This window comes from Topomyia yanbarensis, chromosome 2 (assembly GCF_030247195.1).
Source record: "Topomyia yanbarensis strain Yona2022 chromosome 2, ASM3024719v1, whole genome shotgun sequence".
NCBI lineage: Eukaryota > Metazoa > Arthropoda > Insecta > Diptera > Culicidae > Topomyia > Topomyia yanbarensis.
The window spans coordinates 123,457,338-123,471,622 of NC_080671.1; the positions used below are offsets into that span (position 1 = coordinate 123,457,338).

Sequence of the window (14,285 nt, forward strand, 5' to 3'; positions counted from 1 at the left end):
TGCAAAACTGACTCAGACGTCACTTCGTTAAAAGTTTAATAACTTTTCCTATTGGAGTCGGATCGCTTTGCAGTCTTCAACAAAGTTGTAGATAATAAAATTATCTTCTTAAGTTTCACTTTTGGTGATAATCTGATGTATACAGTGCCACCTAGCGGCGAAAATGTGAGCAAGAGGGTTTTCTCCACGTAAATTGTCGAAAAATCCCATACAAACTTGCGGCACGTTGGTCCGGTAGCGAGACTTGTCCGATTTGCTTCAAATTGGGAGCAAGTACTCCTGGCGGGACTAGCAATCGACTCAGGGGTGGGCCGATTGAGTTTTCAAAAATTCATTATTTTTCTGGGCAGTCTAGTGCTCATGCTCTATGTAGCCCACTAAGATTAATTTTCAACCAATCGCTTTCTCAGTCAGTGTTCCCCATCGGTTGGACGAGATCATGGATGTTCCTAGTTTTCAAAAAAGGAGACAAGCGAAACATCACAAACTACCGTGGAATCACGTCATTGTGTGCTGGTTCAAAACTGTTGGAGATCCTAGTCGGCGATCGACTGTTGAATTCCGCTAAACAGTACATTTCAGTAGATCAGCATGGTTTCTTTCCAGGAAGATCAACAAACACAAACTTGGTTCAGTTTACTTCATTCTGCATAAGAAATATGGAGGAAGGCTCACAAATTGACACCATACATACAGACCTCAAAGCAGTTTTCGACTGCGTCGACCATACGTTACTGTTAGCAAAAGTGAAACGGCTTGGTATGGCTTCTAATTATGTGGATTGGCTGAAGTCGTATCTCACATCCCGCTCCCTATCTGTGAAATTGGGAATCAATGAATCATACTGCTTCGTAAATACGTCCGGCGTGCCACAAGGCAGCAACCTCGGCCCACTGCTTTTTTACATATTTTTCTATGATGTCTGCTACGTGATTCCTCCAGGTTGCAGGTTAATTTACGCCGATGATCTGAAAATGTTTCTTATAGTCAGATCAGTTCAAGACTGGTACCGAGATACATAGATCTTTTCGAAGAATGGTGTGCAAGAAATTTGTTGATACTCAGTGTGTCAAACTGTACCGTGATCACTTTCACTCGGAAGAAGAATCCAATTGTTTAGGACTACAACGTGTCCGGTGTAAAGCTGTGCAGAACGACAGTAGTGAAGCACCTGGGAATACTGTTGGATACAAAAATGACCTTCAGAGACCATTACTCCAGTATCGTGACAAAAGCTAACAGGAATCTCGGGTTCATTTTTAGAGTTGCCAACGAATTTCGTGATCCGTATTGCTTGAGAGCACTCTATTTTTCGCTCGTACGGTCTATTCTTGAAGCAACGGCTGTAGTTTGGAGTCCCTACACCGAAATCTGGAGCAGCAGAATAGAAGCAGTGCAAAGAAAATTTATACGGTACTCGCTTCGATTTCTACCGTGGCAGAATCCAACAGAATTACCGCCCTATGAAGATCGTTGTCGTTTCCTCAACATGGATACATTGGCCAAAAGAAGGAGCATTAGTCGAGCTGTCTTTATTGGAAAGGTTCTAACCGGTAATATTGATTCAAGCTACATTCTGGCGCATATCAACATCAACGTGCCACCTGGAACGCTCAGATCGAGAGAGTTTCTGCGACTTGATTTGCAGCGTACTGAATACGGTCAAAACGTACCAATTAGGGTGATGTGTGATATTTTTAATAGTTACTATGTCCAGGGCCGCAGAGAGAAAATACGGGCCCGGGGGGTCCAACGTATGGGCCCCCACCACTGTGTATTGCCTGAGTACAAAAAAGTCAATGTTTGAAATCCATTGGAGTTCACTGATATTATGTATAGTGTACTGAAATTTTATATTTATGTACCATTTGGTTGCTCTAGTTGTTTGTAGTGCTAATGAAGGAAAAAACGTAGAGTTTTTTATACTTTGGGAGTTTTTATTACCTCTTCGACAGTTTTGGTGACTTTGAAAAGCGCCATTTTTGTAATAGTATTTATAAAAGTAGGGAAATGACAAGATTAAAAAACCTATTTTAATCCACCTAGCGGTGCAATTGTGCCTTTCTCAATCATGAATCACGAGAATGTGTGCGTTGTTTATATTCATTAAAAGCTTTTAAATGCACATATTACATTTTATTATTGTACATCACATGACAACTATATACAAGAAAAAAAAATCATTATTCGAGATCTAAAATTTTGAAAAAGAAAAAACAGCCACGGTAATATTGAACTGAAAAAAGGTGCGAAATCGGCAAAGTCCCAAAAAGTCGATTTTTATAAAAAAAAAATTTTCGAGATAACATAAAATCTCGACGTTTCATGCATTTTAAAGATGTTTGTCATCAAAAATACGAATTCGATTTCTGAAATTTTTGTTTTTGAAAGAAAAAAAAATTGAGTTCCGGCTTATATGGGAATTTCATATGTGACGTGACGATTTAGTCTATATTTCCGGACTCATATAAGCGATCCGTACGAAATTTTATACACATCTGTGGGGATATTACAGCTATCATTTGGGACTAAGTTTGTGAAAATCGGCCAAACCATTTCCGGGAAACTGATGTGAGTTCGTAAATTTTGAAAGATGGCCGCTTTTCCCGGGCACTTCCGGAACCGTCTATGGTGGTCAATGTAGTCAACGAAAGTTTGTTTGGCCGTCGGTGACCTAGAACAGCAAATTTAAGTTGTTTGAGAGACATTTTAGCGAAATTTTTACCTTTTTTGCTTTCATCGGAGTATCGGTTTGCATCACAATTTGCTATGTGATCGCACGCCACAGCCTGTAACTCCGGAACCGGAAGTCGGATCGGGATGAAATTAAATAGCCATTTACGGGGACGCAATACCTTTCATTTGAGACTAAGTTTAGTCGAATCGGTCTAGCCATCTCCGAGAAACCGATGTGACTGTTAGTCTGAATTTGGATACTTCCGCCGGGGCTTCCGGAACCGATGATGGTGGCCAATGTGACCAAAGAGACTTTGAATGGCTGTTAATGACCTAGTACTACAAATCGAAGCAGTTGTGGTCACATTTTGGAAAATTTTTCACCATTATACATTCATTGCAGAATTTCTTAAAATCGACGTTTTCTGCGTGATCGTACTCATCACCCTGTAATTCCGGAACCGGAAGTCGGATCCATTAGAAATTCAATAGCAGCCTATGGGAACGTTGCACCTTTCATTTGGGACTAAGTTTGTAAAAATCGGTTCATCCATCTCTGAGAAAAGTGAGTGAGATTGTGTTCGCGTACACACACACAGACGCACATACACACACACATACATACACACACACATACATACACACACACAGACATTTGCCGAACTCGACGAACTGAATCGAATGGTATATGTCACTCGGCCCTCCGGGCCTCCGTTAAAAAGTCGGTTTTCAGAGCAATTGCAATACCTTTCTATTGAGAAAGGCAAAAAGATAAAAAACAATAGGAAAACTAAATATTAAAAGAATGTACAAAAAAGCTAAAAACAACAAAATCAACCACATAAACAAATGTCAATTGTCAAAAAATGTTTAATCGAGAAAAACCAAAACAAAACCTATAAAAAATTTGTAAAGGAAAACAGTAAACTAGAAAAACATATTGCGAAGATTAAAAAAGTCGAACATTATTGAATAGATGGTGAACATAATGAAAAATCGATAGGAAATTAGGAAAAAAAAGAGAATCAATGAAAATGAAAAAAAAACTACTAAAAAGAATACAAACATTAATATAAAAATGCATAAAACTGGAAAGCTCGATAAATCAAGAATAATAAAATTTATTTCACATTAAAAACAAGAAATATTTCAAGCAATAGAAAAAATAAATAAAACGTTAAGAATGCATAAAACTAGAGGAGTATATAAAGAAGACAAGAATAAAATAACCATAGAAATTAAAAAAAAATGGACGAACCACAAAATTTTGAAAAACTAGAACAGTTTAAATGATGAAAAGACGAAAAAGTAAAGAAAATTGGAAATATTGAACAAAAACGGAGCAAACAGATAAAATAGAAAAAATAGTAGAAAAAAGCCATACTATACAAACACAAAAATGAAGATATTAACACGAAAAAAAAATAAAATGGATATTATTTAAAGAATAGAGAAAGCACTAGAAATGAAATTTGAAATAAATTCAAACAACGAACTAAATGTAAAATTAAGCAAAAATGCGCATAGTGTCAAGAAAAGATAAATCAAATGTTTTTTAGGAAAATAAAAAAAATATTGTTAACGTATGGGAAAAGTATTTTCGAAACAGGTTAAATGGAAAACATGAAGAAATAACAATAACAAACTAAATCTTAAGAAAAGGTATAAAACTACGATAAACGGAAAACTAAAAACTAGAAAATGTGGAGGAAAATAGGAGAAAGGTAAAAAATTAAACAATAAGACAAATTGGAATGAATTTGAATAAAAAAACGCTTTTAGAAATGCAAAAAAATGTGAAAAAAAAGGAAAAGGCTATGACAAGTATAAATGTAGTAAATAAACAAATTCTAAAAATTGGATGGAATGACAAAAGGAAAAAAATAAAAAAGCAGGGTATTAAAATATGAAACAATAAGAAAAAAATAAAGAAAACAGGATTTTCTCGAAAAATTGCGAATTAAATTAAATAACAGAGAAAAAACTATAAATTAAAGTAAGTGATAGTGATAGCAATAGAAAAAAGCAAAAGTAAGGAACGTAAAAAGATGGATAAAATAAAATTATGCAAAAAGATAAAAAGGCAGAATCTTACAATTGTAGAATCCACAACTTGTATGTAATCCACAACTTGAAAAAATAGATCAATGAAATTTTAACAAAATAAAAAAAAATCCGCGTAGGATTAAAAAAATGGAAAAAATATGAGAAACATGGATCAAATTTAAAATAAGGGTTTCGGATGGATTTTACGCTATGCTGGTTTCGAAAACATTCATAATCCTATAAAAACTTGAACTATTCTTTTATTTGTGTTGGTGTGTTAGCACACCTTAAAATATTTTACAAGAATGTTTTAACTGATTTCTAGAAAATAGTTCAAAAATAAAATAAAATCGTTACGTTCAGGAAGCGACGTTCAAAATCTCACGCTCACTCCTCCAAAACGAAAAGATTTTGTATGCGTAACTTGCTACATTAGTTAACTAATCTTGTTAACTAGTTGGTTTAGTTTGGAAGCAGAGTTAAATTTTCTCTTCGAACTCAATCAAACACAATTTAGCAATTTAGTTGCTTCTTAGAATCATTGGCAGCAGCAGGATTGTGAACTGAGAGATCTTCTCTTCATTCTCCATGACATATAAAATTTAAAACAAAACTATTAACACTATACTTGTCACGAAAGGGGCTTGTTGTGTACGCAATTTGCTGTTATAATAAAAATGTTGACAACAGGCCGTATTTGAAAGAATTGTAAAACGTATTTATTTGTTTTTCCGAAAAAGCTGCGTCATTTGAGTATGACCCCTTTACAAAAATGTTTCGGTATCATCTCGTATCTGAATATGATTTTTTATAGATTTTGTATCAATGAACGGCAAACCAAATATATTAAATTTCAAATTAAAAGTTTTGGATTAATTCCGAATTCTTTTGGTATATCAAGAGTTTTTGATGACTCATTTGACCAATTGAGCTCTCAAATAGAGGTAGGGTTACCACCTCTAGTGGTACTATGACCAGCAGAATTTTATTGAGCAGAGAATAGACTTCAAGAGACACATGGGTATGCGTTGAAATCAATTCGAATTTCGAATTAAAGTGATCACTTGACAGAATTTTGGAGCGCTTCCATTGCTTTTTATTGTATAAAACGCTTAAAAACAAATAAATATGCACTGTTTTATTTCTTATGTAGCTCGCAACACTACGAGGAAAAACATCTTATTTTCTTCCCATTCACCGTAGAGTGTAATATTTTGGTAAAGCACTCCACCTTTCTGTGACGTTCACATTAAGTTGTATGTTTTGCATTTGTTAACAGTTTTATTGATTTAGTTGGATGTAGTGATTCGCTTTCTCGGATATTCACAAAGAATCCAAAAGCACCAACCACTCTTGCTGTGAAGGATAACCCGAGCGAGCTTTGCTCTGCTCCTCAGTAAACAAACACGGGGTGTGAAATCACACTTCAGTTTCTTTCGAGAATCTTTGTGAGGAACATAGGGCCTGTAACCCGAGGATGATGTTTATGAGGGCTGGGTGCTGGGCGATTCCTGGTAAAGAAAAGGGCAACGCAAAATTGCAAAATAATCCAATGGATTCTTCCGGGCGAATTCAGATTTATCTGAAAGAAAAGACACGGAATTCGCCTCAAAAACCGGTGTGGCAACCCTAAGCAGGGTTTTTTTCTTTCAATAATTACTTTCGATACTAATCCAGTGCTTTCGAAGATTGGAAATTCAATAAATCAAAAAAATCGATTTCAAATTGGCGAAATTTGAAGACAACCTCATGACTTCTAATCAAACCATTTAATTGTTTAACCCTTACAAGTCTAATCATATTTTTGTTTCGATTATAGACATTTCAACCTTAAGGTCATTCGCTTCTTCATTCAGGTTAGGAATTTTCCTATAACAAATCTCTATTCTTGTGTGCGGGGTTGGGATTCGAACCCAGGTGAGCTGCGTACATGGCATTCAATGTACAAATTCCGCTATGCCCGCTCGAGTCTGATCTTGTTTCGATGCGAGATTTACGTTAATATAAACGTAGTTGATATCAAATATGCAGTAGTTTAGAATTTTCGCCATTCTAGTTACCTCATACACAAGATATTGAATTTTTCATTGTATTCTCAAATAAATTTTTGTCGAAAAAGTATTTGTCAAAATTTTAGTTTCTGTTAAAAATCCGGGCCCCCTTCAAAACTCCGGGCCCGGGGGGAAACACCCCGGTCCCCCCCCCCCTCTCGGCAGCCCTGACTATGTTCGTTTTGACTTTTCAGAAACAATTGATGTTTTTAAAAGCCGACTGAAACGATATATAAGTTGACCAAAGTTCATTAGAAAAATCAACGGCGCTAAAATCTATAACATTCCTGCGAACATTCGTAGGTAATGTCTCTCACGAACAGTAGGTCCAATGCTCGGTTCCTCATGTTGGTTACAGTGCTCATCTGCCTCATATTCAGCAACGACATCCCATCTAAAAGACTGGAGCAAGATCTTGAGAATGTTGATTTAGCCGGATCAGGGTAAACGTATCCCGCGGGAGCTTTCTTCCAGACAAGTCCAGGTTGGTTATAATCACCGATCATTAAGAAAAAGTCATGTGATTTGAGCTTACTACACGTAGTCAGCATTGTCTCGATATGTAGCTCAATAACGTTGAGATCATGAGCAAGTTCGGGAGGGATGTAGATAACTCCTATACAAATCATGCGGTTATCACTGATAACGGTCACCAACAGTTGGTCAAGATAACTATCATTGCCATCCATTATTTTAGATGCCAACCGATTAGTCACTGCGATAAGGACACCACCACCTCGCCTTTTACATGCACTGATAGAATATATTCGTAAATCGCCAGGAATTTGTTTCGTACAGACAATTTTCGTAAAATATACGAATTTTTTCGTACATATGATGAATCGTTTGTAGTTCTATTGAAACATTTTTATTTTTCATTACGAATTTTTCGTGAATACCACGAAACGACTTTCGTTGGCTTATTACGAAACAGCTTTATTCGGCAAACGAATTGTTCGCTGCTATATACGAACATCTTTGTAATATTTACGAGTACTATTCGTCAAACCGTCAACGTCAAAAAAGCTTCAATAGAGGTAGAATACGTCAACAATTCATCACGACGGTCTCAGTCTGACTATTTAGTAGCCGTATCCGTGCCCGCCGGTTTCAGGAAGATTTCCTGAACCTCTTTCGTTTCCAGTTGATCCAGAATCCGGATCTGTACGGATTCAGCTGAGCCATCGCGAACTGCTCGTTGGTTTTGTATGAATGAGATTGCACCGAAACTTGCGATTCGGCCATATCGAAATCGATGGTGCTTGGTTGATTGATAAAGATTATCACCTTTTTTCGGTGCGTGAGAGGGCGATGCTTTGAACTTGATGGCACTGATTTTGACCAGCTGATTGAAGGTAATCGAAATGATCAACTGTTCGTTACAATCGGACACCAGATGACCACCGCTGAAACTGAGCGCATTCACCATCGGGTGGTCGTTCGATTCGTTCAAACATTCGCATTGGTTCTTCTGGATGAAGGTGTTCAAGTCCAACATTCCATGACCGTAATCTTCTCCAGATTCATACAAGCTGGCGACGTAATGTTTCTGTATTTTGGCTTCAAGTCCATTAATGTCTGCACCCCGCATCCTGTCAATCTTTGTTCTGGCTCGGTAGAAAATAAACATTGGCATGGTCGACATGCCCTGGGACGGCGCCGCACAGTGGTTTAAAACGCGAAAAACGTGATCGTTTTGAATAAATTCGAAATGGTTAGTTATAGCGATATACTATCTTCGGAAGAATTTATGACAATGAGATGCCCCATCTTTATAAGTAAAAAGTTTGATGATTAATCCTCCTATAAGTGAGATTCAAAATTTATTTCTCATATAATTAGAGATAGCAAATTGGTGTATTCTACAAAGTTGTAGTAAATTCCTCTACAAGAAACTTTACTGCAGGTGGTAATAGTCTATCTTTAATAGTCTTTGAGATATAGATCATTATTAGAGGAAATACCGAAAAAATCAATTTTTTTCATTATAACTTCTTTCCAAGATGTTTTGGAAGTTCAAAATGTTCTACAAAACAATCACAATTAATGAAATACAAAATTTCGGTGAAGAAAGCAACTTAATATGTTGAGCAGATTCTGAGATATTCACGATTTTTATTCGAAAAATGGCCTACTTTGCACTCAAATAATTCATGAACGGGCAAAAACGGGCAGACCACTCTATATGTATTTGTAAGTACAAGAAAGATGCTACAATATTCTGTGTTAATCACTAGTATCCGTTTGTATCCATGGCTCTTGTAGCTGGATTTAAAGAATATCATTTATTAGTCTTAAATATTGATACGAAATATATTCGGTAAAGCTGTTGAGATAAAGTGGTGGTACCTTCGGCAAAGTGCCGAGGAATATTCTTCTGAAACATTGCCGAAGACACCAGTTTGCCATCTTTACTAGTTTCTTAGGTGCGGTGCAATATTTATAGAAAGCCTACTAAAAGCGATTCATTTGGTAATCGCGCATGCTTTGATTACTTGTTTAGCAATGTCACTGTATAGACTTCGTAAGCAACAAAACTAGTTTATTGGATCGAATGATTTGTATTTGCAGTAATCGCGATGGTGGACAATAAACAAATTTTTAAAAGGCTCTCTTTCATATAACAATACAAATTCAACTGTCAAATCGTTCATAGCAAACGTAAACGGTTTGCTTATATTAATGTTCCAAGCCCTGGTACTAAGTTCTATTGTGGAACTTGACCTTCTGTGTTGACAAACTTTGCAACCGATTTCAGAGCTAATACACAGCCTACTTATACTTAAAATCGTTCCTTGTTAGGATTCGACTATATGGCTCATAAGACAACGCATTACTCTCTCTACCACCGAACACTGCACTGTATCTAAAAACCAGTCAAGACAGAAGGCTGCTGTCTTCGACAATGTCTCTTGTGAGAACATTCCATATAGAATGCCGAACATAGTCCCACTTTATCTCTTCAGTTCACCGAATATGTTTCGAATCAAGATATTAGACTAATAAATGATATTCTTTAAATCCAGCTACCAGAGCCATGGATACAACCGGATACAAGTGATTAACACGGAATATTGTAGCATCTTTCTTGTACTTTCAGATGAATATTGAATGGTCTGCCTGTTTTTGCCCGTTCATCAATTATTTGAGTGCAAAGTAGGCCATTTTTCGAATAAAAGTCGTGAATATCTCAGAATCTGCTCAACATATTAAGTTGCTTCCTTCACCGAAATTTTGTATTTCATTAATTGTGATAGTTTTGTAGAACATTTTGAACTTCCAAAAAATCTTGGAAAGAAGTTATAATGAATAAAATGATTTTTTAGGTTTTTCCTATAATAATGCTCTATATCTCAAAGTCTATTAAAGATAGACTATTACCACCTTCAGTAAAGTTTCTTGTAGAGGAATTTACTACAACTTTGCAGAATACACCAATTTGCTACCTCTAATTATATGAGAAATAAATTTTGAATCTCACTTATAGGAGGATTAATCATCAAACTTTTTACTTATAAAGATGGGGCGTCTCATTGTCATAAATTCTTCCGAAGACAGTATATCGCTATAACTAACCATTTCGAAGTTATTCAAAACGATCACGTTTTTCGCGTTTTGGACCACTGTGCGCCGTTTCGGTACATCTGTAAACGTCCATCTTGAGAAACACAGCCTTTGGATATTTCGCCGGAAGCTGATAGAACAAATGCGATATGTTTCGGCAAGGTCCACACCAAGCTGCGGTAAAATCCACAACGACCAATTTTCCTCCTGCTGCGGCTAGTTCGGTTTGGAAGTGAGCTTCATCGGTGATTGCTTTAACAGTCATGCTGTACGGTTTCTTGCGTTGCTGTCGGTTAGATGAAGATTCTAGTTACAGAGCCACTATTTTACCCGGAGAAATTAACTACTTAATTAACTTTTAACGTTATGCACTTTACTCCTCACAAAATTTAACTAATCGAGAATGACGAGAGATGAACGATGAAAGATGACTACGAAAACTTCTCTTAGATGAACGAAATGAATTCGTGCGACCAACGAGATTGTTCGTAATATACACAAATGTTTATTAAAATAAGCCAAACATTTCGTTTCATTCACGAAAAATAATGTCGTATTATTTCGTTTCATTCGTGCCATGTACACTAGATAAGTAAAATTTACTAAAACTTGTGTTCATCAAGCGTCCATTTCATCACACCACAATCTTTCTAGTCCTCAATACAGGTGAGCAGGTTGAAATAAAATCGATTTTGCCAGATCGATTCTTTTTGTTAGTTAAAAAAATCGTTGTCGTCAAACATCGATCCTAAAATATCGATAGCAAAAATAATGAATACGAAAACTTTCCTAAGATGAACGAAATAAATTCGTGTGAGTAATGAAATCGTTCGTATTATACACAAACGTTTATTAAAATAAACGAAACATTTCGTTTCATTCACGAAAATTAGTAACGTTATCAACGATTACATTCGTGCAGTGTACATTAAACGTGTAAAATTTACGAAAGCCTTCGTTCACCTAGCGGCCATTCTTTTTCATGAAATGAACGAAACCTACTAGTTACAATACACGAAAGTACTTCGTTGCAGAAAACAACGAATGAATTCGTGCATTTCATGATCGATTTCATTATATTTACGAAGTTATATTAATAGTGTGTATTAGCTGAATCTCTATCGTTGCGGTAAACGGTGTAGTTCGGGCCAAATAATTGCAGAGAATTTATTTCATCGTTCAGCCATGTCTCGGTCAAAACGATAACGTCATAAAATTGGTCGTAGACCGCAACAAAAAGTTCGCAGACCTCGCACGTTCTGGTAGTAGATTCCTAACTGATTCCGCTGTTGAAGTATTGGTACCTGGGTGTTGCTGGGCGTTCTTGATCCAAAGACGTCATTGGACTGCTAGGGGGATAGGTTGTCAACGGGTGCAATATCTTGCCTAGCTTCGAATGAACATATACGTTCTATTATGCTACCTGATAAAACAGGACGCGCATTTCCATATGTTTGCATGATTAGAGATGAATCGGTACCAGGGTCGTCGTTGAATTCGGAGGAGACGCTAAAATCCACAGGTATGGTTTCTCGTGCACTCGTATGTTGACTCCCAGGCAGGCCGATGTGGGCAATAGTTTTGGACTGCAATGGTTGTTCACTATTAAAGAGAGCAGCATCTCGCCCAGCTTCGGGTGAACATATACGTTTTAAAAATTTACATGGCAGAGCAGGGGAATCTACTAGCTCATCATCCTCAGTCAACGAGCTACTGTGTATTGATTGCTAGGCGGTGTAGTCAATCCTATTATTGACTTTCTTCAGACGTTTTGATATAAAGGACACTGCGCTTTCCAAGAGCATTGGTTGGTGTTCAGTTGCTCGTCAGGGGGGGATTTCTGCAGCACATTCAAATTATTGCAGTTGATGCATTTGGCAATCTTGGAGTCACATTCATTGACTGCATGTCCATCAGCGCATTTTGGACAGCAAAGGGGCTTCTCGCAGGACATAGCTTTATGGCCATACTCGGAGCACTTGTAGCATCGCATAACATCGACCACTTCGATTATTCTAGGTCGTAACGGTTTCACAATTTCGACGTCGTAGTATTCGTTCAGCAGCTTTTTTGCGTCCTCAGTCAGCTTCAGCGCAAGTTCAGCTGATTCGCAGCGAACAGAAATTTCACCACTTTTGCGGTACTGAACATCCTTGACGGCAAAGGCGATCGGGTCTATATTTTCACGAATTTGCTTTTTAGTTATTTACATCGGTTGTGATTCTTTCGGTTTGAACAAAACAGTTTGCTCCATTTTTTTAATGTTCGTTGTTTTTAGTGAAATAGGTGTGCTTTGTTCAGGGATAGTAGTCAAATCATCTGTCGGGGTGTTAGCATCAGTATCGCTGTGGGCAGCCATTCTACGCCTTTTGCCTGACCGCAATATATGTACCACCATCGTCAGGAGCAACTGTGCAGTTCTTCACACTATCTCCATTTGGCGGATCCGAAGCCTTACGCTTGGTTTTTTTACTCAAACGCGTCACGGTGGCAAAAGATATACCAGGCTGAACCGTTGCATTCGCAGACTTGACAGCGTTGTCTATCTTGAAAACATCACAGGGAGAGGATTTTTCGATCACACGATCATGAACACACAATTTTCCAAAAGCGGATTCAAAAAGTGAAACTAGGCGTTCTTCAGACTGTTTGCAATGCGATTTAACTGAATTAGAAAATTTCAGTTCGAGACCAATTACGACTTTCGACAATGCATCCACTTTACCTAGTAGATCAGTGCATATTGACGACACCTCATTTAGAGTAGCTTGTTTTTTTCGGCAAACGAAGCATACGTATTTCAAAGCTGTTTTCTCTCGCACCGAGCTCAAAGCCGCACTATTTAGATCTGCACATTCCATATGAAACACTTGGTCACAGCAACCAAAGTAGTCGATCCGTTCATCTTCAGTAATAATACTCTTCGAGCACACATTGCATTCAACTGAAATCATTTTATTCTCCCTCTTCGCCCCCGTGCGGGCCGCACACAGAAAATGATGCCGCTTGATCGCTTGTACTATCACCGTATACCAGAAAATAGCACAAATTATTTTAATGATTGCTCGGCTAGTTTTTCCAGCACAGACCGGAAACTAGTAGCAAACGAAAGCGCATCTTGGGACCTACAAGTAGGTGTAATCAGGAACTCACAATTCACGCGATAACACGGCGGAAAGCAATTTAATTTACGCGAAATCGGTAAACACGTCCAGCGTTATCTCACAATAAACATGAGATAAAAAATATTTACCTTCAGCTTCAGACAAATGCAAGATCAATGATATCGATTACAGATTGGAACGGCCTTCACCATGAGACTTTACACGAAAAAACTCACTTCATAAATTCATGCATTAAAAATTAGTGTTTCCGAAAAAAACTAGTTCGAACGTTTGATTGGGTTACTGTTGTTGTGCCCTGAACATGTTCAGTTTTTGTCATGATTCCTGTTCACAATTTGGGAATACACAGCCGACAGTCAAACGATGTTCATGATTTTAGGAGCATACTCGCAATTTTGGTGATTTATCATCACGCTAACGTGCTATTTTAGTCATGAGTTTACTATCGGATATTTCTGTCAGACTGGCGGGATTTATGTTCATGATTTCAGGATCTTAGTAGCGAATTTCGTAATTTCTATTCACGTTGTCGTGATATTCGAGTCACGAATAAAGATTTATTTTTATTTAATCTAAGGTGAGTTTCGGCAGTACAGTCAAATATCTTTGCGTCGATTATTTCATTATTTACGCCCACGTTTCGACTCGCGGTTTGGGCCTTCTTCAGGGCCTATTTATTAAAGGAACAATTTAAACATAAAACATAAATAACATAAAAACATAAAACCGAGAATCTACTCACTCGAAAAAAATCGACAAAGCCACAAATCGTTTTGTATACAAGTAACAGTCAGTTTCGATTGGGTTAACATCTGATATTGCT

General features: G+C 37.2%; 1 protein-coding gene across 1 annotated transcript; it reads right to left on the minus strand.

Moving 5' to 3' along the window:
• Nucleotides 1-772: 772 nt before the first annotated feature.
• On the minus strand, nt 773-8,364 carry LOC131679709 (thioredoxin-like protein 1). Its single transcript, XM_058960444.1, has 2 exons — nt 8,061-8,364; nt 773-816 (listed from the first exon to the last, which is right to left on the minus strand). Exons 1-2 carry the CDS (start codon nt 8,362-8,364, stop codon nt 773-775), a joined length of 348 nt encoding a protein of 115 aa, XP_058816427.1.
• Nucleotides 8,365-14,285: the final 5,921 nt, after the last annotated feature.

What these genes read in the sequence shown, in the direction of transcription:
- LOC131679709 (XM_058960444.1), bottom strand. Translation starts at nt 8,364, where the DNA reads ATGCGGGGTGCAGACATTAATGGACTTGAAGCCAAAATACAGAAACAT. An exon ending in CTCTCACGCACCGAAAAAAG is followed by an intron (nt 817 to 8,060) that starts GTGATAATCTTT and finishes CCAATTTCACAG; the next exon opens with ATAGGGAGCGGGATGTGAGA.